Source organism: Buteo buteo, chromosome Z (genome assembly GCF_964188355.1).
Source record: "Buteo buteo chromosome Z, bButBut1.hap1.1, whole genome shotgun sequence".
Classification (NCBI taxonomy): Eukaryota; Metazoa; Chordata; class Aves; order Accipitriformes; family Accipitridae; genus Buteo; species Buteo buteo.
In genome coordinates this window covers 27,661,133-27,683,379 of record NC_134204.1, presented here as the reverse complement: position 1 = coordinate 27,683,379, position 22,247 = coordinate 27,661,133, and the positions used below count along the sequence as shown (strand labels likewise).

The 22,247-nt window shown below is 38.9% G+C and overlaps 1 protein-coding gene across 5 annotated transcripts; it reads left to right on the top strand.

Moving 5' to 3' along the window:
- Positions 1-859: 859 nt before the first annotated feature.
- On the top strand, positions 860-21,899 carry HMGCR (3-hydroxy-3-methylglutaryl-CoA reductase). 5 transcript variants are annotated; one of them, XR_012648808.1, is made up of 21 exons: positions 3,165-3,397; positions 4,457-4,652; positions 5,055-5,166; positions 5,717-5,804; positions 5,898-5,982; positions 7,501-7,606; positions 8,984-9,090; positions 10,553-10,669; positions 11,174-11,325; positions 12,204-12,448; positions 12,587-12,759; positions 13,222-13,416; positions 14,020-14,178; positions 14,318-14,475; positions 15,604-15,709; positions 16,683-16,853; positions 18,934-19,074; positions 19,182-19,340; positions 19,646-19,800; positions 19,935-20,258; positions 20,853-21,899. XR_012648808.1 is itself a non-coding variant. In XM_075019376.1 (20 exons), exons 2-20 carry the CDS (start codon positions 4,488-4,490, stop codon positions 19,987-19,989), a joined length of 2,649 nt encoding a protein of 882 aa, XP_074875477.1. In that variant the 5' UTR covers positions 860-966; positions 4,457-4,487; the 3' UTR covers positions 19,990-21,899. The 5 variants fall into 5 exon arrangements, 4 of the variants coding, with proteins under 4 accessions (XP_074875477.1, XP_074875479.1, XP_074875478.1 ...); XM_075019376.1 differs by lacking the exon at positions 3,165-3,397 and adding an exon at positions 860-966 and having other exon boundaries at positions 19,935-21,899; XM_075019377.1 differs by having other exon boundaries at positions 3,165-3,387; positions 19,935-21,899.
- The last annotated feature ends 348 nt before the right edge of the window (positions 21,900-22,247 follow it).

Genomic DNA, 22,247 nt, shown 5'->3' with positions numbered 1-22,247 from the left:
GCAATTTTGGAAAAGCCGGAGTGTATCTCATCTGCGGCAAAATCCTTGCAGATTCTATTTTGTTTATATTTAAACATGTTAGCCCGCAATTGCTCAGACCCAGAAACACAGAACGGCCATGCACAACCACAGCCGTGTATTGCAAGCAGGGATAGCGTGTCGCACCTGACTCAGTGCCCAAAGAGACAAAGGAGCCTCCCATGCTTCATGAGCAAAAATTAGTATTTCCTCTTCGGCAGAACGCCACAAATCTAGATCTATCGTGGTTTTTTTCTTAATGTCGGAGGCACCTCTGCTTTCTACAAGCAGGAGAGCTGCGAATTATTAGGCCATTTCTTCACGCCTTGGTAAAGCGCATCCAGGCAGTGGGTAAGCACAGCATGAGTCGTAGACGCACCACGACTTTTCAGAGCTTACCAGCAGCGTCCCGCCCGCTCGCCTTGCCCGGAAGGACGCGGCACAGCCTGCCGACAGGGCGGGGGGAGGCCGGGGCCGGGGCCCGAGGGCCGAAGCCTGCCTCGGATCGTGGCTGTCGGCGCCGAGCCTGTCGGCCGATCAGCATATGTAAATGAGCCGCGTGCTGCCGCCCAATCAGGAAATACGGCGAGGGGAGCGCGGTGGCCCATTGGCGGGCAGCCCATGGCGAGATGGCGTGGTCCCCGCTCCTGATCGAGACTCGAGCCGTGCGGCGTTCGCCTGGCGGTTGCCCCGGCGACGCAGCGAGTGACGCGTCGCGGGCTGGGCGTGCCGGGCCCTCGCCATTGGCTGCGCGATCGGGTGACGGCGGCGCCTGGCGTGTCGCGCCCCGGGTGTCCTTGCTGGGAGAGAAGCGGCCGGCTCAGTCCGCGGCGGGGCGGGAAGGAGGAGGGCGGCGCCGGTGTGCGGCGGTGCGGCGCCGGTGTGCGGCGGTGCGGCGCCGGTGTGCGGCGGTGCGGCGCCGGTGTGCGGCGGTGCGGCGCCGGAGCGGTGAGCGGGGGCCGGCGCGGTGGGGGGGGAACTGTGTTTCGGCCGGGCGCGGTGCGAGCAGCCCGCCGTTTCGGCACGGGTCCTCCGCGGCCGGGGGACGGGCTGCGGCTGTGGGCCCCGAGCGGCTCCTCGGAGACGGGGCGGATAACGGCGGCGCGGGGGAGGGCGGCGTCGCCGTCGCCGCCGGTGGTGGAGCGGCGGCCGCCTGGGTGGCGGGCAGGGGAGGTGAGAGCCGCTGTCCCGGTGCCGCCTTGACACCGGAGGGCGCGGGGCGGCGGAAGGCCGCCCGCCGCACCCGCCGTCCGCCCGCGGCCCTGGGCGCGGCGCTCGCCGGCTGCGCCCGGCAACGCGCGGGGCCTCTGCGGTCGCCGGGAGAAAGTCGGCCTTCCCCGTGCCGGCCGCCGGCGGGCTGCGGGGCGGCCCGGCCCGGCCCGGCCCGGGCTGGTGGGCCGTGCCCCCTGCTTTCCGCGCGGGGTTTGAGGGGCTGCAGCGATGGGCCTGCGCGAGGCTGGCTTTCCGCTTTGAAAACAGAAAACGCTGCCTGGCAGTTTGACAGCGTCTGCCTGGTGCCGTGCGCTTTTCAGGTGAGCTCTGCACGGGTTTTCGCTCAGCCGTTTTTGCCACTCGGTTCCTTTATGGTGCTGTAGCTGTTGTTGCTGAGTCAGCCGGCAAGAGATGGGAAATTTGTGCTGATCTAATAGCTGGTGTTGCGGGTGATTGCTGTGAGGTTAGTGAGAGGTGTGTGACAAACCTGAGGTCTTTAAGCGAATAGTTACACGGTTATGTGGCAGGTGAATGCTCTAAAGCATTACATACAACCCGTCTAGTTTGCTTTCTACATGCTGGTTAAGTTTTTGAAGGGGCTGCAGTTGTTCTGATTTGTATTTTGTTCTGATTCCCAGAAGGGATTGCTTTACTTAAGAGCCTCCTGGAAATTTTTGATTGAAAACAAAGACAAGCAGGAAATGGATAGGATTTATAAAGCATCCCTTTTGAACCACCATTTTGAAATTTAACAAAATTATACTAATGGTAAACTTGGGCTTTATATTTAATGTTATGTCTTGCTAATTTCAAGCTATGAGTCAATGTAGCTAGCTATACAAGTATTTTGAACAGAATTAGAACTACGAGCTGACCATATGCATTGAAATATTTTTTTACCGTACTCAGTAATGCAGAATCAGTCTTCATCAATGTTTTATAGAAATGTTAACTGCATAGCAAAAAACCTCATGTACTTCAGGCAGGTTAAATAAACATGAAAGCATTAAAGAATCCTTTTAGGTTAGGAGCTACTGCCACTCAGTTAACCCGGAGATCAGCAGTGAGGCATCCTGTGTTTCATAGCAGCAGTTAATTATAAAAGATTGTCTAATAATAGATGTTATGGATAATTGTTTTAATAATCAAATTAATGTCGTTTTGCCTAATTGATTTAAGTGAAGCCATTTTACACTTACAAGTTTTGCTTAGAAATGTGAAGAATTAACGTCTGAAGAGAGATTTTTGAAATCTTTTACTAAAAATTTGTAAATTGCCTATATAATAATTCCAACTCTCAGAATTTAGGAGTTGTATTACTAGTTTTATGACTGGTAGGATTCTGTATAGTCATGTAGTGAGTACTAATTCTGATTTTACTGAAACAGTGTGGTATTCAAAAGTATTCTTATTTTCGTAGGACATTGCTATGCCTTCTCTATTTTTTGTGTTGTGTCAAAATCTTTGGTACCAAGATATTCCTCTGGCTATGTCTTATTTTAGTTTTCCTAATTAAAAGATGCCTTCCATTCTGTGAGGAAAAACTATAGTAACACTTTGGAACAGTTTTGCAAGAACATGAATTTACAAAACAGTATGTGGATTATATTACACAGGGAAAACCAAAGGGTAGTGTTGACTTTAAAAGGAGTGGTTTTGTTGTGTTGGGTTTTGTGTTTGGGGTTTGTTGGTTGGTTGGTTTCGTTTTCTGTGGTTTTTTTTTTTTAAAAAAAAGGCTTTCTGTCAGGAAATGCAATACTTCGTTTATAAGGAAGGCAGTCTCTCAATGATTTTCACCATTTGGTTCCATGAGCTACGAAAATCCTGCCACACCTTCACTGTGGAATGATAAAGAAAAATATGATGGTGCTGTTGGTGCTCCTGTGATCGAGATTGGCATTGGTAGGAAACCAAGATGATTCTGGTATCTTCAGGAACACTAAACACATAGTTTTGCCTTGTCTGTTATTTTCTCCATTGAATGACAGCTTCATTTTTGATGTCCAAGCAAAAGAAGTAATACCAGAAAGACTGTCTTCCCAGAAGCCTGACGGATGGATTGTTACTTTTAAGGCAACCTGAAGGGATTTTTTTTAATCTACTTTGAAAAGAGTGTTTAAAGCCCTCAATCCTCTGTGGAAATCTTTACAGTGCTGGGTTTGTACATGTAAATACTGAATTACAGATTGTCTTTGTTAGCCAGGCTACTATTTAAGCGTCTTTTGATCTTTACGATATAGTTATATAGTTAACATTCATCACAGAGTTTGATAAACTGTTGATTTTGTGCAATGAGAAAAGCAAAGTGCCAGTACTAATGTTTTTAAGAGAGAATTTTATAGCATTTTGTTTCTATGCTCTAAAACATAAGTAAACATCCTTGATGAACTTGTCTAAAGGTACAACACAGAGCAAATAGACCAGGATGTATTTTTTGTAACTGAAGGAAGTACAGAACATCCATGTTCTCAGTTATGTGAAAGAGAGGTATGGGAGTTCTGTTGAGTGTTAGTTATCTGTTGAAAGCAAAAGGGATGATGAAATACATTAGTAACCTGGTAATTACCTATGCGTACCAGAGAACTGTCACAGAACACTATATGTGAGAAGGACTCATGCTTGAGATGAAGAAGGAACTATTTTGAATGTGATTAACTTGAATCACTGAAAAATATTGAGCAGAAAGTAGAGAAAGCACAGTCAGAGGAAGATGATATTGCAATTCCTGCTGCTGAAATTGAGTGTTACCAACAATGGTTAGTTGGTCATTTATATAGTTTAAATAAAGTTAATCAATATTTTTGACAGGAAGAGTGCGTAGAAAGAAGTAACAGAATTTAGGGAGTGCTTGCATAGGTAGTCAAAACAAGAAGTTGGAGTCAAAGTCGTATCAAAATTGTGTGACAGAAAGACACTAAGAGATGTGAGAGTGGTGGAGACTTATTAGTAAGACCTTGAAGAAACAAGGGAGATGTGTGTTAAATAAAAAAAAAAAAAGATTGAGAAGGCAGGAGCAGATCATATTATATTTCAGAACATTAGAAAGAAATGTGTTTTACATGGAAGGTTGAAAGGTGAAGATTAATTTCCTTACTCTCTGTTACTTAGCTGGTTTGGTTTTTTTGTTTGTTTGTTTTTTCTCTGAGGGATGACTTGCAGAAATTTATAGAGCTCTTTTTTCCCCTGAGTCTTGTACCTACTTATGTGAAATATTCTTTTGTTGCAGGTTCACTAAGTGTAGAAAAACAGCCTTAAAAATGTTGTCCAGACTCTTTCGAATGCATGGCCTTTTTGTAGCCTCTCATCCATGGGAAGTCATTGTGGGAACAGTGACTCTCACCATCTGTATGATGTCCATGAAGATGTTCACTGGGAATGATAAGATCTGTGGCTGGAATTATGAGTGCCCCAAACTTGAAGAAGTAAGGATTTAGATTCATGTTATAGTACTTACTGTTAATCAGTAGATCCAGGGTTTTCTGTTGAATAAGATCAGGTTGTGATATATTAGGAGCAAAGTAGCTATGCAGAAACTTCTTTATTACCTTCTTTTCCCATTGTGGATATTAAAGCTGTATGCAAACAGTGATGTGCTACAGAAGTTTTTAATTAAAGTCTGACTTCCTGTTGCCAGGTATCTATTGAAAAATGATTTTATATTAATATTACTTGCAATATTTTAATGTTTTAAGACAGACTGGCAATGATACTTATTCTGAAACTTCATTTTTTGTGCAGCTTCACAATGGATTTTTTTATTGCTGAAACTTAACAAGTTACTACTGAATGTAAAAGCTAACTAAATAATTTTGTATTTCAAACAGGATGTTCTGAGCAGTGACATCATCATCCTGACAATCACACGCTGTATAGCAATCCTTTATATATATTTCCAGTTTCAGAACCTAAGGCAGCTTGGGTCAAAATACATTTTAGGTATGGTATCTCATTTTTGTATTTACTGTATGCATTTTAATTGTTTTTTTAATATAAATTGGTAATAAAGATTAGAATTTTAATACTTATGTACAGAACAGTCTTATTTTGTTTGCTAGATAGCAGAATAAATGTTCTGCGTAGATCAAAGTGCCATTTTTTTTTAAAAGAGAGCTTGTGTAAGATTATATAAACACTGGAAATGTAATTCTTGAAATAATTGTTTATTGTGTGAAACACTTAAAAATACAGAGCTGTTTAAGCCAGTTTTAATTTTTGCTGATAATGAGTGAGAAGATTTATGGCTTTTACTTCTTAGATTCTTACTCTGAATGCAGTACAAATTTTAGATTTAAGTATCTATATAAAAATAGCATCTACTTCAGTTTGTATCTCAACTGCTGTTAATGCACTCTGAGAGATGAGAATTGTCATTTGTTTGCTTCAGGATTGATCTAAGCGTACAGTTTTTATTTTTTCCTTTTTTTTCCCTCCCAATATATATAAAACAAAAATTTGCAATTCTCTTTTTTTTTTTTTTTTTTTAAAGGTATTGCTGGCCTCTTCACCATCTTCTCAAGTTTTGTTTTTAGTACAGTGGTAATTCACTTCTTAGATAAAGAACTGACAGGTTTAAAGTAAGTAATGAACTGTTATTCTGGATTTCTTGCTTGAATTTTTTTTCCTTTACAATAAACCTTGAATTTTAACATATACCTCTTTTTTTTCAGTGAAGCTTTACCATTCTTCCTGCTTCTGATTGATCTGTCAAGAGCAAGTGCATTAGCCAAATTTGCGCTCAGTTCCAACTCACAGGTCAGGGGGGGTTGGTTTTGTTGGTTGGTTGGTTGGTTTTTTGGTCTTGGATTTTGTTTTGTTTTGGTTTTTTTTTTTTTTGGAATGGAGCTTTGAGTTTAATGTTCAAAGATTAACATTGTCCCATGGCAGGGGGTTTGAACTAGATGATCTATAAGGTTCCTTGCCAGCCACACTGTTCTATGATTCTGTGAATAATCCAGGTGGAGAGACATACAAGTGAATACCATATTGGTGATATATAAAAAGGATCAGATTTTATCCAGATTCTGTGTTCTGTTGTCTTCAGTCCAGATCAGTCTTCAAGTGAATAATAACACTGTAAAATTAGTGTGCATAATCATGTGAGCTAAGTTAATTGTATGTATGAGTACTTTATAGGTTAAGAACTTTAAACCAGCAATGTTTATAGGTCTGTTAAGGAGGTTAGAGTTCCTAGACCAAAGTCTTCACTAGAAGAGCTGTTAATGGAAAAAATTAATTTCTGGGGCTCAGGAACAGTATACAATACTGATGCTGGCAAAAGCATATTTCTAGACCAAATCTTAGCAGAACAAACATAGCATATGTGTAGACAGAAATACTCATGCTCTAATGGAGTTAACACAGCACAACAGGAAGGATTGACAGGACATCTTGCTTGTCATACATTGTAATGTTTTTTCCTAATATTCTAAGTTCTGAAATAAAAGTATATTTAGTGACTTAATTTTTACCTACAAAATACTATACATGGTAACTGAGCATACTAATTGTGACAAAAATATTGTATATTATATTTTAATATATTGTATATTAGAGTATATTGCACATTCTCTGCATATGAAATATTATTATAGTATGTTGTGTATTATTTTATAATAATTAAGAATACAGAATTTTTTATTCATTTCACAGATAGGTTTCCCCTATAGCTTCTCTCCCGCTCCCCCTAAAACCAACAACAAAAAACCAGCATCAGACCCTCTAGAGTTTGCCATGCCTGGCTTCTGGAGGAAATCCCTCTCCCTCCAGCGGAAAGTTTTAGTGTCTTTTATGTCCTCTTTTCTGTCAGCTGAGTCTAGACAGAATAAAATAAATAAAAAATAATAAAATTTAAAAATAATAAAAGTTAGGGTACAGATATGTGTTCACAAGAACTTTTGAAATGCCATGACATAAGTGGCTTCTGGTTTATGTCTTAAAGTGTAGAAGTCCCTTTCCTCTGAATGTACTTTAATTAAAGTCTGTGCCCATCAGTATTGTAGGAGCTTATAATACTGATGAGCCAGAGGTAGAGAAATTAATCATAATTAAATACTGTTGTGTAAATAAAGACTGTCGAAGTGTAATAACTTAGGGGAGATAAAGCAATTAAAGAATGTGTTCTCTCATAATTGTTCTTTTTTGATGTGTGTTTTATAAGGCCTTATCACCATAATACTACTCAGTTTACTAATCAGGTACTAATCATGTTACATGTACTCCCTTAATTTGAATTTTGTCTTTATGTTAATATACAGAAATTTTTCTTTTTAGGATGAAGTAAGAGAGAATATTTCACGTGGAATGGCAATTTTAGGCCCTACATTTACACTGGATGCACTTGTGGAGTGTCTTGTAATCGGTGTTGGTACTATGTCAGGTGAGCGATACAGTCTAAGAGTCTAAATCTTTCTAGTTAAAAAAGACTATTTCAAAGATATTGGGATATTGAGAGTTTCAAGTAATAGGTGTTGCCCATGAGATTGGAGTGACTTAATCTATTTAGTTAGCTATTTATTTACCTTCCTAATTAGCCTATTTCACTAGTTTCCTGCAGATATTAATAATATGCACTTCTTGCAGAGAAGTTTGATACACAGATGACAGCTTTCCTTGAGCGTTGTGCAGTAGAAACGGACTTCTGTGCAGCTACTTTTATAAAATGAAGACCTTCTATCACTCCCATCATTCCTGTTAACATCTTAAAGTAGCTGCTAAAATTTTCTATTGAACATTCTTAAAAATGAGTTACACTTTTATTACATGCACACCTATTTTGTATTCTTGCAAAAAATGAGTATCTCTAAAAATTGCTCCAGACGAGGAAAGTTACTCTAGTTCAGTTAAAAATAAGCAATCTTTTACTGTTTTTTCCTCATCCCATCTTTTGATCTTCATCAGTTCTGTGTGCAGTAGCAGTTGTCTTTCCTTAAAAGGAAAACAGTTAGATGTAGTAAGTGAAGGATTTTCACGTGTAAAGAACTAATTTCTTTGTAAAATAAATAAAAGTTCCATAGTTAGGACTAAAGTGGGTTTTTGTTTACATATTTGTTTTTGTCTGTTGCTTTTTATGTGGGGGTTTTTTAAACTATTTGGCATGCCTTAAAGGCATCTTTCAAAGCACTTGTGCTTGCTTTTCAAATTCTTTTGGACCTTTTCAGGGTATTGTGTATTAATAAGCTATTTTCCTCTTTACATCTAGGAAGAAAGCCCTCATTTTGGTGTAGCATATAGCTAATTTTTTTTTTTTTAATGATTTATACTGTTAGCTCTTTTATCTTTACTAGGGCAGTTCTGTAATGCATGTGCAACATGGCCAATTGACTTTTTCTGGATACCAGGCTTGTGAAAGAGTAGGTGGGGTATATAGTGTTTCTTATTGCCTGAACACTTTAATTGGCTGTATTTCAGAAGGGATTTCAATACATAATGCCAGCTAATTGTTCTTTGCTTAGATAAGTGAGGAGTTTCAGGCTTTCAGTATGAAGCTTTAAAATCTTGGTGAACTGTAATTATTTGTATTTATTTAGAATTATACTTTAAAAGTTTTCTGTAAATACCATAAATACATACTTTGCTTAGAATAAGATAATACAGAATGACTAGGGCTTAACATGCTTGTTTTTCATTAATCTAGACAGTTCCCTGTGTAATCTGAAGTGTCAGTTTAATGGTTTCTTTACTTCTGCAACACTTCTTCAAGTACATAGAAAGCCCATTGCATATTCAAATGTAAAAAAATTCTTTTTTTATGTAGGTGTACGACAACTTGAAATTATGTGCTGCTTTGGCTGTATGTCTGTTCTTGCCAACTACTTTGTCTTCATGACCTTCTTTCCAGCTTGTGTATCCTTGGTATTAGAGGTAAGACCAACTTCAAGACAACATCAAGCTTAGTATTCAGACCCTGTGCTTACTGTAGGCTATACATTTCATCATGGAGTTACATGCCAGCATGTTTGTCTTCTGTGGTGAGGCGACCTTGGCTGGATGCCAGGTGCCCACCAAAGCAGCTCTATCCATCCCTTCCTCAGCTGGACATGGGAGAGAAAATCCAACGAAAGGCTGGTGAGTTGAGAAAAGGACACCGAGATCACTCACTAATAACTGTCATGGGCAAAACAGACTAGCCTTGGGGAAATTAGTTTAATTTATTACCAATCAAACCAGAGTAGGATAATGAGAAATAAAACCAAATCTTAAAACACCTTCTCCCGCTCCTTCATTCTTCCTGGGGTCAACTTCACTCCCGATTTTCTCTACTTCCTCCCCCCCAGTAGCACAGGGGGACAGGGAATGGGAGTTGCAGTCAATTTGCCACGTTGTCCCTGCCGCTCTTTCCTCCTCAGGGGGAGGACTCCTCACTTGTCCCCTGCTCCAGCGTGGGGTCCCTCCCATGGGAGACAGTTCTCCATGAACTTCTCCAACATGAGTCCTTCCCATGGGCTGTAGTTCTTCAGGAACTGCTCCAGCGTGGGTCCATTCCACAGGATGGAGTGCTTCAGGAAGAGACTGCTCCAGTGTGGGCTTTCCCACGGGGTCACAGCCTCCTTTGGGCATCCACCTGCTCTGGTGTGGGGTCCTCCACGGGCTGCAGGTGGATACGTGCTCCACCGTGGACCTCCATGGACTGCAGGGGGACAGCCTGCCTCACCGTGGTCTTCACCGCGGGCTGCAGGGGAATCTCTGCTCCGGCACCTGGAGCATCTCCTCCCCCTCCTTCTTCACTGACCTGGGTGTCTGCAGGGTTGTTTCTCTTGCATGTTCTCACTCCTCTCTTCTGTGGCTGAAGCTTTCAGGTTCCCCCCCCCCAACATCTTAAATATGTTATCACAGGGGCAATACCACTGTTGCTGATGGCCTTGGCCTTGGCCAACGGTGGGTCTGTCTTGGAGCCGGCTGGAACTGGCTCTGTTGGATGCAGGGGAAGCTTCTTGGAGCTTCTCACAGAAGCCAACCCTGTAGTCTCCCTGTTACCAAAACCTTGCCATGCAAACCCAATACCTCTTCCTTTCAAAGTGAACAGAGGGAATGTGCAAAAAGAGTTACAATGGCTGACAGTAACCTGTTAATGCCACTGTAAATGAATCGCACTCAGTATGAGTTCTGATCTAAAGCAGAGTAAATGAATTAGATTGTAAATCACTGGCTGTCCAGGGTTTTTCACTATTTAAAGTCTTAACGTTGGTTAAACTGTAGATTGTAGGCTAACTCTTTTGGGGGGAATTTCTTAATGATCAAATAAAAATACAGTGTTGAAGCTCACTTGTTGGTTCTTCTAATATGTACTAAATAGAACCTATTTTAAATTTTGTTACTTTTGCAGCTTTCTCGAGAGAGTCGTGAAGGGCGCCCTATATGGCAGCTTAGCCATTTTGCTCGCGTTCTGGAAGAAGAAGAAAATAAACCAAATCCTGTAACACAGAGGGTCAAAATGATTATGGTTTGTGCCTCTTTTTCACCTGTGGTTGTGAAATCAGTAAGGTGTCCTGGTGCAATGAATAAAGCTTTTGTTTTCTAGACACTTCTATTCTGCATCCCATTAGTCTAGTTTACCGTGGTAATTTTTAATAACATCCCTGTATCTACACCGAAAGTCTTCCTGCATGTGCTGTTCCTGTGCCAAACACTCAGGGCTTTCTCATGTGTACTAATTCCCTCCCTGTTACCCCTACAGTACCCTCAGCTTCCTTGGCTTATTACTTGAGCAAGAGGAAGGGTGTGGTGGGACAGGTTCAAGGCTATGAGTGTTAGGGTAGGACAAAAAGGGTGTTGATGAGAGGTGTGGAAAATCAGCCTTTAGCTTTAGACTTGAGGCATGGGAAACAAAAAGAACCCCCAAAACCCAACCAAACAAAAAAAGAAAACATTTACTCTTAGGAGGTTAGATGCCTAGTTACCGTTGAAAAACTAATATTTGTTATGTTGTTTTGTGTTTTTAATACAGTCGCTGGGTTTGGTTCTTGTTCACGCCCACAGTCGTTGGATAGCGGAACCAGCTGCTCAAAACAGTACTGTAGAAAATTCAGTGGGATTGGATGAGAATGCACCAAAGAGAATTGAACCTAATGTTTCATTATGGCAATTCTACCTTTCTCGGTAGGCAACTTCACAGAAGAGAAGTGTGTTTCCTTGATTAGGGTGTATTCTCCAGTGCTGCCAAGCTACGGTCCTAGGGTACAACGCTTGTAAACTTGCAGATCTGACCAATGTAGGATTTCTTGGAACCAGAAATGACATTTCATAAGAAATATTTCAATATTATGCTGTTTGTCCAATCTCCTTGCACTAATCAAGAACATGATCAGGAGCCAGCTGTCCTGTATGCATCAAAACACTACCTTTTCCCAATGGCACTGACACCTTTTAGAACACACTGGAAAATAAATTTTCTGACTGCACTAGAGTAATTATTTACACAGAGCTTTTGACCATTCACACACAAGTGCAAAAAGTGCAAAAGCCATGTCACTATTGCTTTTTCTTCAGCTCAACTGAAGTTAGTGACACCTGTAGTTCCATATTACTTCTGAAAACTCAAAACTGTCTGGTTTAGGGTTTTTTTCCCCCCCTTTTAGCAGTTCAGCTTGCATCATAGTGGTCATTATTGGTAGAGGATGATAATTCAAACTTTCTACTTTGTTGTTGGGAGATAGGTGTTAAATCAATTTGATGTAGCTGTTGGTGAGTGTTTTACAGTAATTTCTCTTACTGGGACTGCTTTTTAGCCAAGACTTAGTAAATATTTAATGACATCTGAAAATTCTGGCATTGTTAATAATACAAGGAATGATTTCTCTACCCTAACCTAGCATACTTGAATGTCTTGGTAGAAAGTGTCATTTGAATGGAATTTCTGTAACTGTATAAATTACAATGAAACTATTATCCTTTCTAAAGCAAAGGGATGTCAGAATGCTGTTATAAACAACAAATTGTATATACCATGTATTTACTCTTTGATTTATCTGTTTTAGAATGGCCAGTATGGATATTGAACAAGTAATCACTCTTGGATTAGCCCTTCTCCTTGCTGTCAAATATATTTTCTTTGAGCAAGCAGAGACTGAATCCACACTCTCACTGAAGAATCCCATAACATCTCCAGTGATGGTCCAGAAAAAGGTCACTGAGAATTGTTGCAGGAAGCAATCTGGACTTGTGAAAAACAATCAGAAATCTAACGCAGTAGAAGAAGCTGTAGTTCCCAAAGATGGAAAGGGTAATTTTTAGCATTTTAAAGTCTAAACTTATTCCTGAATATTTGGAACAAAGTGAAGTCTGTGTTTAGTGTGTTGTATTTGGAATCAAAACTTAAGAATTTTGTAAACCAAAATGCACTTTAATTGTCTTTATACAGCCAAAGTCATAAAACCTTTATTAGCAGAGTCATCAACCAAGGCTACATTTGTAGTTGGCAGTTGCAACCCTGTGGAAACTTCTTCATTTCTTAATGGAAAAGCGGAAGAAATTGAGATACCTAACGAACCACGTTCTATTGAGGAATGTGTTCGTATACTTGGAAATGCAGAGGTATGGAAAAATATCGGGGGGGGTTAACCTCTACTGCAACATCTGATTTAAGAATCCTTACAGTTCATTTTCCAGCCTTTAAATGATCCTACTGATTGTAATGTCATTCTTCAGAAAATTATATGGCTTTAATAACTTGGGTGGTGGGTCACAACTAAAACAAAACCCTTTCGTAAGTCATTTCTCCTCCAGTCAGTCAGGGCTGGGGGGAGGAGGAAGCAGCTTCATCATTCATGACACACCAAGTCATTGAAGCTTCATGTACGTGTATAAGTGGGTGTCTGAGTAAAAAGGTTTTGATCATATCCTGGCCTACTATAAAACTTGCATTGGCAGTTGGTTCCTTTAGATGTACTCTGATAATGTCAAAGTAAATTTGTTACTCTTTTTAATTTGGAAACATTTAAAAGGATTTTCACCAAGAGAATATATACTTTCTCTCCCTACCCTTTACATTTTCAGAAAGGAGCAAAATTCCTTACTGATGCTGAGGTTATCAGCTTAGTTAATGCTAAGCACATTCCTGCATACAAACTGGAAACCCTGATGGAAACTCAAGAGCGAGGTGTGTCCATTCGCAGACAGATGTTATCTCAGAAACTCCCTGAACCTTCATCTTTGCAATATCTTCCTTATAGGAATTATAATTATTCTTTGGTAAGTAAAAGGCAGACAAGCAAAAGTCACTGTAAAAGCACTTCCCAAATATGTGAAATACATGCTTGAAGTGATGTATATGAATTAACAATGAGCTCGGTCAAAACTGATGTAGAAGGAAGAAAAAAAAAAGACAAACAGAAGGCACTACCTTTTATTGCTCTTGATGTTTTTAAACCTAGGGAGGTGGGTAAGTTTTGTAGCTTAACCAAAAAATATTTCCTACTAAAGTATGCAGCTGCCTTATCTCAGAAGTGCAGAATTCTAATACTGAGTCTGAGTTCAGCTGAATGATAATGTTACCTTGAGCTCAAGTTAAAATGGAAGTTTATTTAAAAAGCATTTAACAGTATTAGGGTTTTTTTTAATAGTGTTTAAGACTTACTAAGTTTCAATATGTCTGCCAAATACTAGACTTAAACAGTATTAGCTGTTGATTGCTATAGCTCTTAACTTTTTGAGGTGGGAGTTAGTTGCTTTATGGGTAAGGTTGTGGGGTTTTTGCTAAGATACCTTATTGTAGTTAAAGGCATAGTATGTAACATGCTGTACCATACCACTGTAGTGTAACCTTAATGATACCTTTTGTATTATTTCTGTAAGGTCATGGGAGCTTGCTGTGAAAATGTGATTGGATACATGCCTATTCCTGTAGGCGTAGCAGGACCACTATTTTTGGATAACAAAGAGTTTCAGGTGCCAATGGCAACAACAGAAGGATGTCTTGTAGCAAGCACAAACAGAGGATGTAGAGCAATATGTGTGAGTATTGTTTGACTAGCTTGAAAAAGTTTCTATGTTATAAAACATATTTGAGCTGATAAATGCATGGTTTTGACTTCCTAGAAACTAAAGTTCACTTTCAGTAATCACGTTATCTCCCTTGTGCTTTGGTTTTTAGCTTGGTGGAGGAGCAAGTAGCCGCATTCTGGCAGATGGGATGACTCGAGGACCTGTTGTAAGGCTGCCTACTGCTTGCCAGGCTGCAGAAGTGAAAGTTTGGCTTGAAAGCCCTGAAGGCTTTAAAATAATGAAGGAAGCGTTTGACAGCACAAGTCGGTTAGTACAATGGCTATTCCAGCCTTATTTCCTGACATAAGACTTCTATGGGTGACAGAAAAGTCCTAAGTGTTTGGGGGTTGTTTTTTGGGGGTTTTTTTCTTTTTTTTTTTTTTTCCATACTGCAGTACAGGAAATTACATATGCATTTTGGCTATCCCACACAGTGTGAATCTAAGAGAACAAAAGTCATCCTGGCTATGTACCAAGGCTAGAAATAAACATTTTCCAATAAGTGGTAAACAACTGTATCTTAGCAACAAATACATTCGCATAGCGTAATACTTAATACGTTATTTATTTTGTCTAAGCATTTAAAAATAAACATAAAAGCTTATTTGGATTTTTAGTATTTACCATGCAAAAAGTTATTCAAAGTTTGGAATCTAGCCTTTCAGATGATATTACTAATGTTAGTAATTAATTTTTGAGCTTCCAGAGAATACAGGATAAACTAATGCTAGAACTGAAATGCTAAAAAATTTAAAACATCATTAAGTCTATTTAAAAAATGTGAAATAGTATTAAGTCTATTCCAAGCCCTAGAGTTTTTTCTAAGACTTATGATTACCTGCTTTCTTTAGGAAGATTCAGAGAGAGATTTCCTTATCAGTTTTGTTTCTTGGCAATCTTACAAGTGTCAGCCAAGGACATATGTGTATTTTGGCCAGAATCAACTCATGCTGCTGTTTTAAATGCAGTATTTCCCGGTTTTTGTTTGACTCTTGGAGCTTGCACTGTTGTTGAATATACCATGGGTTTTGCCTTGCTGTAAAACTGACAAGAATTTCCAAAGGCCTCATTTTTAGTTTATACCTGGTAGTCAGATGTTTTAAGGAATACAAATTAATTAAATTTATGTTAGCACTTCAGGATATTTTATATCATGTAGTCCAGGGATAGAAAATATAAAAAGGCAGTGAATACTTTTACAATGAACATTTTGAAAGTATATACTCAAGAGAACTATGTGCATGGTAGCCAAAGATTTTTTTTAATGCACTGAGGGAGGAGGAACACAGTGTAGTTAACAGCACTATCTGCAATGATTTACTGTCGTTTTGCCACTTAAAACTAATTTAATCTTTTGCCTTGAGGATTGTAAGTAAGAGTTAAATTTTCTTGCAGGTTTGCCCGCCTACAAAAACTTCTCATCAGTTTGGCTGGTCGTAACCTTTATATCCGTTTTCAGTCTGGAACAGGGGATGCAATGGGAATGAATATGATTTCAAAAGTAAGGCTCAGTCACCTTAAGTCTTTTTAATAAATGTGTATTTCTTCTAAAAATAAATAAATTGTAGCCTACCAATGTGTGCCTACCTGACATGTGAAGGCAGAAAGATAAGACATAGTGCTGTTTGCAGTGCTATAAAATAATAAAAGTGTTTGACCTTGTCAGTTGTAAACAAGACTAGGATGAGAAAGATGAAAGAAAAAATTAACTCTGGGTTTGGGTTTCTTTTATTATTACTATTTAAAGAAAGTATTCTTGATAATGTGGAAGTTAAGCTGGTTGCTATGTTGCTTTGGGCCAAAGATTTTTATCCAGCAGTAATTAACCTGTTAGTGTGTTTATCACTTCCTTGTAAATAAAGGATTAGGAATCTGGTGAATGGCAACAGAGGGGTGTTCTCTAGGTTTGGTTGCTTGGTTTTGCTTTTATGCAAATGTGGAAGAACCTGAGACATGACCCATAGACTGGGGGGATGCCTTGTGTTGTTTAAGATTAATACTGATTGCCTGCTCTATATAAAGTTTAATTCTACCAGAACCATTACGTAAATGGGTCTTGTCTTAGACAGGTATTAAATATAGCAGACCTTTTGTCTTATTTCCTCGTGTAGAGAAGATGTTTCCACTACATCCAGAATGAATTAATTTCATGCCTGTAGTGTTTGATTTGGTTCATACTGTATCTTCAGTATGGTAACCATATGCTCATGCACCTAGAATGTATCCAGAAGGCCCATATTTGCAGGGAAGAAACAATTACTGCCCATATAATTTCCAAAGTGGTTAGAAAAAGATAGTGATAATTGGGTTTTCTTCTCCTGTTCCAGGTTCCTTCCTGAAATAATATTATTTTCTTCAGCTGTAACTGATGATCTGATGAGACATAATCTAATCTTGCTGTTCCACTGTCCTTGACTAGCTTGTTTTGCAACCATAATGATATACTAGCTTTTTATCTGTTCCTCTTCTAACAGGGTACTGAAAAAGCACTGGCAAGGTTGAATGAAGAGTTTCCTAATCTCCAGGTTATAGCTATTAGTGGTAACTATTGTACAGACAAAAAACCTGCTGCTATAAACTGGATAGAAGGAAGAGGGAAGTCTGTTGTCTGTGAAGCAGTCATTCCAGCCAAGGTTGTTAGAGAAGTAAGTGTCTGCTTTCTTTTACTTGTTTATAAAAATGCATACATTTTACAAAACTGATACCTATCTTACATCATAAATATTAACTGTAAGTTGTTTTCCAGCTAAGGATACTTCTTATATATATTTTCAAATACTGCTGTAGGATAAGCCATTTTTCCTGAGACAGCAGATATTTCTTCCTTTCATTGTCTCTTCTGACATAATGTGCATGTATTTAATGATGCATATCTAGTTGAAGGCATTGGGATTTTCACGTCTTAGCTTTGAAAAATTATGCCACAGTTTGACAGATTTTTACACATGTTTTTGCTGTGATTAAACCCAGTAATTTTGATCATTTCACTCATTTGTTGTCTCTTGCACAAACCAGGTATTCTCTTCAACATTTATATGCCTCCTACTACAATGAAAACAGATAATCAGCTGCTTCACTTAGTTCCAAAGCTACCTTAGCGTCTTGCATGATGGAGGGTAGCCTTTATAAGCAGTGCCAGTCCTAGCCCCTGGCAAACTTGTCCTATGCAGTAAGAGCCATCTTAAATTCTCTTCCACCTGAGCTCAGAAGACTGGCTGTGTGTGTCAGACCAAATCCATTGTGTGTTACCTGGTCACCCCCACTGGTCATGAGAGACAACACCCAGGGAGGAGTTTACTATACCATACTCAGCATAGTCTTCCATCAACTTGTTCCAAGATTTTCTGAATTGGTGCTTTCGTATTTGATGGATTTTTTTGTTTGTTTGTTTGTTTTCCCCCAGTAATTTGTCCAGTCCCTTTTGTGAAACTATGTAAACTTTTAGCACTAGTATTCCAGGCAGAATCCCACAGTGCAGCTACACCTTGTGTGAGAACTACCTCCTCCTTCTTGTTGATTCCAGTTGATGATGCCCTAGTTTTATACTGGAAGAGATACTTAAGACTTTTTCTTCACTCTACCACTCAACATTTTTTAGCTCTAACACAGCCTTTCCACCTTCCCAGCTATTCTCATATTCAGACTGAAAAATCCTAGTTTCTCTGTGAGGAATGAGTAAAAAGACTATGCTAGCATGTCTTTGAACATCCTTATCTCTAGATCTTCAGTTTTAAAGTTCTGGGTATGGAGGTGGACACAGTATTCAAAGTGTGTGTCCAGGCTGGATTTATATGTGGATAATTTATGTCTTTTGAGTTTGCTTCCTAGTAGCTTCCTAATTTTCAAATTGTTGGCATTTTTACAGCTGATTCAGTGGCAATATCTGTTATAACCCCAAGATTTCATTCCAGAGTAGTAATGGGGAGCCAATCCTTTGGTAATGGGCACGGATAGTTTTTAGGTAAATTTGGGGGTTTTTTTTCCCCAACCCCCAACTATGTACGTCACTACATTTACTTACTTACACTGAACTCTAATACTGAAACTTAATATTTTTGTCAGTGTTGTAGACTTTGTGTGGGTCTCTGTCATCAGTTCTATTCCTGCTACACTGGAATATCTTAAATTTTCCTCACAGCACTCTTTGTTCTCTTTGATTATTTTTATACTAAATTCAGTGTAAATCTCTTACCTGAAGGTTTCAAAATACAGTCAGTATAGTATAAATGTGCCACTTTATTTGATACTACTGTGTACAGTGTTTATCTACCAATGTAGCACAGTGGTTTTTTGTTTGAACTCTTCAGTTTAGTTCTGTGTTCTTAGGCAGAGCAAAATTGGGGAGGGTTTAGTGTCTGGAGCAACTTGAGATGAATGTTGCTGTCATGTCAAGGTGAATTAATGGGATATTTCTGCCATGTTGGTTTTGTTTGTTTCATTCTGAAGATAAATGAGAATTTGAAATGGACAAGGTAGCTGGTGAGCTTTTCTTAAAGGCCTATGCAAGTCCAAAGCGCTTGCACTGACTTCTCCATTGTTACTTGCACAATGCAGCCTGCGTTTGAAAGGGCTCCTTTTAAACAAAAATAGAAGTAGGTATCTAGGACAAAATTGAGTCAGATTCTGTATGGAAGCAAACAAAGGGTGAGGGCTTATTAACCATAAGTAGAGTATTTCTACTCCTGCCTAAGGAATGGTGTAGTAAAAGTGTATCACTTTGTCTAGGTATTGAAGACAACTACAGAAGATATAGTTGAAGTCAATATAAACAAAAATTTAGTGGGTTCTGCGATGGCTGGTAGCATAGGTGGCTACAATGCACATGCAGCAAACATCGTGACAGCTATCTACATTGCCTGTGGTCAGGTAGGTTTGTTTTACACCAAATCAGGTTTTCTTTAGCTCAGTAGTTTTTAACCAAACACTTAGTTGAGTGTTTTGATTTTGTTTTGTTTCTCCCTCCTGATCTGAAGGATGCTGCGCAGAACGTGGGCAGCTCCAATTGCATCACTTTGATGGAGCGAACTGGTTCCACCAAAGAAGACCTGTACATCAGCTGCACAATGCCTTCTATAGAAATAGGAACTGTTGGCGGTGGCACCAACTTGCTCCCACAGCAGGCCTGTTTGCAGGTATAAATCAGGAAGTTTAAACCAACTTAATTTCTTAAATCAAAGCTTGCTTTCATGTTGTGTATATTGTGTCCGAGTAATGTGGGAATGGGGCCTCTTGAAACTTGGTGGATTTTACATGAAAATTTTAGAATTATCTAGTGCATTGTTTTCATGTATCTAGTTTGTAAAGCTTAAGATGTTTAATATTAAAGAGACTTAAAGCTACTTGATTGGATGTAATTTAGAAAGACTTACTTTAATACTAAATTTAACATAAATTTACTTAGATTTCATAGCATAATAATGCATAATTTTCTCTCCAGATGTTAGGGGTTCAAGGTGCAAGCCAAGATAACCCTGGTGAAAATGCCCGTCAGCTTGCTAAAATTGTTTGTGCTACAGTGATGGCAGGAGAATTATCACTAATGGCAGCGCTTGCAGCTGGGCATCTAGTCAAAAGCCACATGATCCACAACAGGTCAGAAATGGAAAAATTCTTGTCTTTCTCTGCTGTTTTGGTACCTGAGATTCAGTAATAATTACATGAGTAATTGCAACATATAAGTGTAACATTTTAACTATCTAATGTACTTATCTTACTGTTTTTATTAGGTCAAAAATAAACCTACAAGATCTTCAAGGAACCTGTGCTAAGAAGGTGGCCTGAATACTAAAATGGCTTTGAAATGGAGAATTGTTCTAGCAACTGACCAGGTGCACAGGGGAAAAAAAACAGGATCTGTGAAGTTTAGAATGAAAATCACCTTCAACTCAATGACGGCTGTATAAGATAAACTGAGAGATCAACAGACTTCGTGAGACTACTTACGCCTTTGACCTTCTTCAGTGGTTAGAGATGACTTCATGAAAGAAGTCCTGTCAGATGTCTTGAACGTGGCTTTGGAATTCTTACTCTTACACATCATTTTTTAAAGGGTCAGTCTTATGATTTTACAGGTTGAGATTATTTTGATTAGTAAGCTCCTGGTAACTACAAAGCTGAAAAGTGATGTAATGTACTTTGTACATTAAAAAAAACAACAAACAAACAAACAAAAAAACCATTGGTGTACACTTGGCTTGGATGCACTAGTCCTTGCCATCTTTATTTTATGGTTAGAAAAGCATGTTTTTTAAAGTGATGGCAAGCCTAATCGCTTTCCAGGAACTCCCAATTTTAATTTTGTTCACACATAAACCTTAGGTCTTAGGCTATAATAGGCTATAAGACAATTTTATTGAATCATATTAGTTTTACAGAAACCTCTGTCTATATATAGTACATAATTTGCGGCTGCTTCAGCTAAGCAGCATTCAATGTTTTAACTCCACAATTTACATTATTCCTTACCAGAAGACTTGTGACCTATACAGTTCTGAACTGTTAAATATAGTCTGTACTGATCAACTGTTTTGTGATTATGTTTTTTTCAGATAGAAAAAACAGATTTTGAAACTGGTAACTCAAAACCAGTTATGTGTCAAACAGGTATTTAAGCAAATGCAATTTCTCAAACTTTTTTTTGTTAGGAGTGCATTCAAACAACAGGAGTCAAGAACAGATGTTTACACTTCTTTTAAAAGAAGTCTCTTAAGGTACAGTGTGTTTGTGTATTTCTAACTATTACTTTATTTTAAGTGTGTTACACTTACTCCCCAGGAATAGTTGTGTATCCAGTGCTTAAGCTGAGATAAAATTTTCATTTTACCAGATCATTATCACACTGTCCTTTATCACTAGAGGGTTTTATATTTTAATTCCTTTTAGACTTTTCTTTTTGAGGGGGGGTATTTATTTTAAGAAGAAATCTTATCCTTTTTCAATGAAAAGTACTAATTAAGGGAATTCAGTGAAATGACATGTTAATGCAACAAGCAGTTTTTGTATTAAAATACTGTACTTGGACCAGTGAAGCAGTCTCAGGTGTTCTTAATGTAATACAGAAAACCCAGGTGTATTCTGGTTTGATTCACCTGTGGGAATATTGCTAAGCTGCCCTGCCTAGTTAATCACAGGAGGAAAATTGTTAATATGCTTGATGATGGTTTTTGTTTTGGGTTTTTTTTTTTTGTTTGGTTTGGGGTGGGGTGCGGGGGGGGTGAATCAGTGGATTGGACTGGGTTTCTTGCAGGAATGCAGTGGCATTCCTGAAGGGGTGACTGGCAGAGGTGCTCTTCTAATGTGCGAATTTGATATAAATCATGATGGGTTGTTTTGTAGTACTTCAACACATTAATATCATTGTAATGAGCTCATAAAGCTAATGTGCAAGCATGAAGACATACTACATGCTAGATGTGTTATGATAGCAGGTAAATATTATGAATGTTTATCTTCCTGCAGTATTGTTGCTAATAGCTACCATTTTATTTAAGAAAAGTTGCAACTACTTTGTTTCTATGTTCATTCAGTGGTCTTATTTAAAGTAACACTGTTCTGGCAATAAATGGTGGTTCAGTGTTCTATTTGGTGGATTTAACTGACATTCTGTCTTGCAGAATTAACATTTTGTATCATTACTAAATTGTGTACATTTTGGTACAGAACTACTTTTTCAGTTTCAGTAAAACAATAGAAAACCATATTGGCTTAATTGTGATATTTTAAGCTTACTTCATGACTGAGTGACGTATCCTAGTAGACAATGTAAAACAAGAGGGTTAAGGAGAATAGGACTGGCATACAGTACTAAACATAGTGGGGCTATGACACCGGAACTTCTCACCTTGTTTGCAGAAGCCTGTACTCATTTATTCTCCTCAAAGCTGAATTACGCAGTTTTTCCAACCGGGAGAACTAATTCACTGCAGTGTTAGCAATACCTTCTACTGGGGCCTGTTTTCCCCCTTTTCCTCACCTGTAGTTCAACTCCCATGCTTGATCTTGGTAATGTCCATCAGTCTATAATAGGACATACAAGGCAG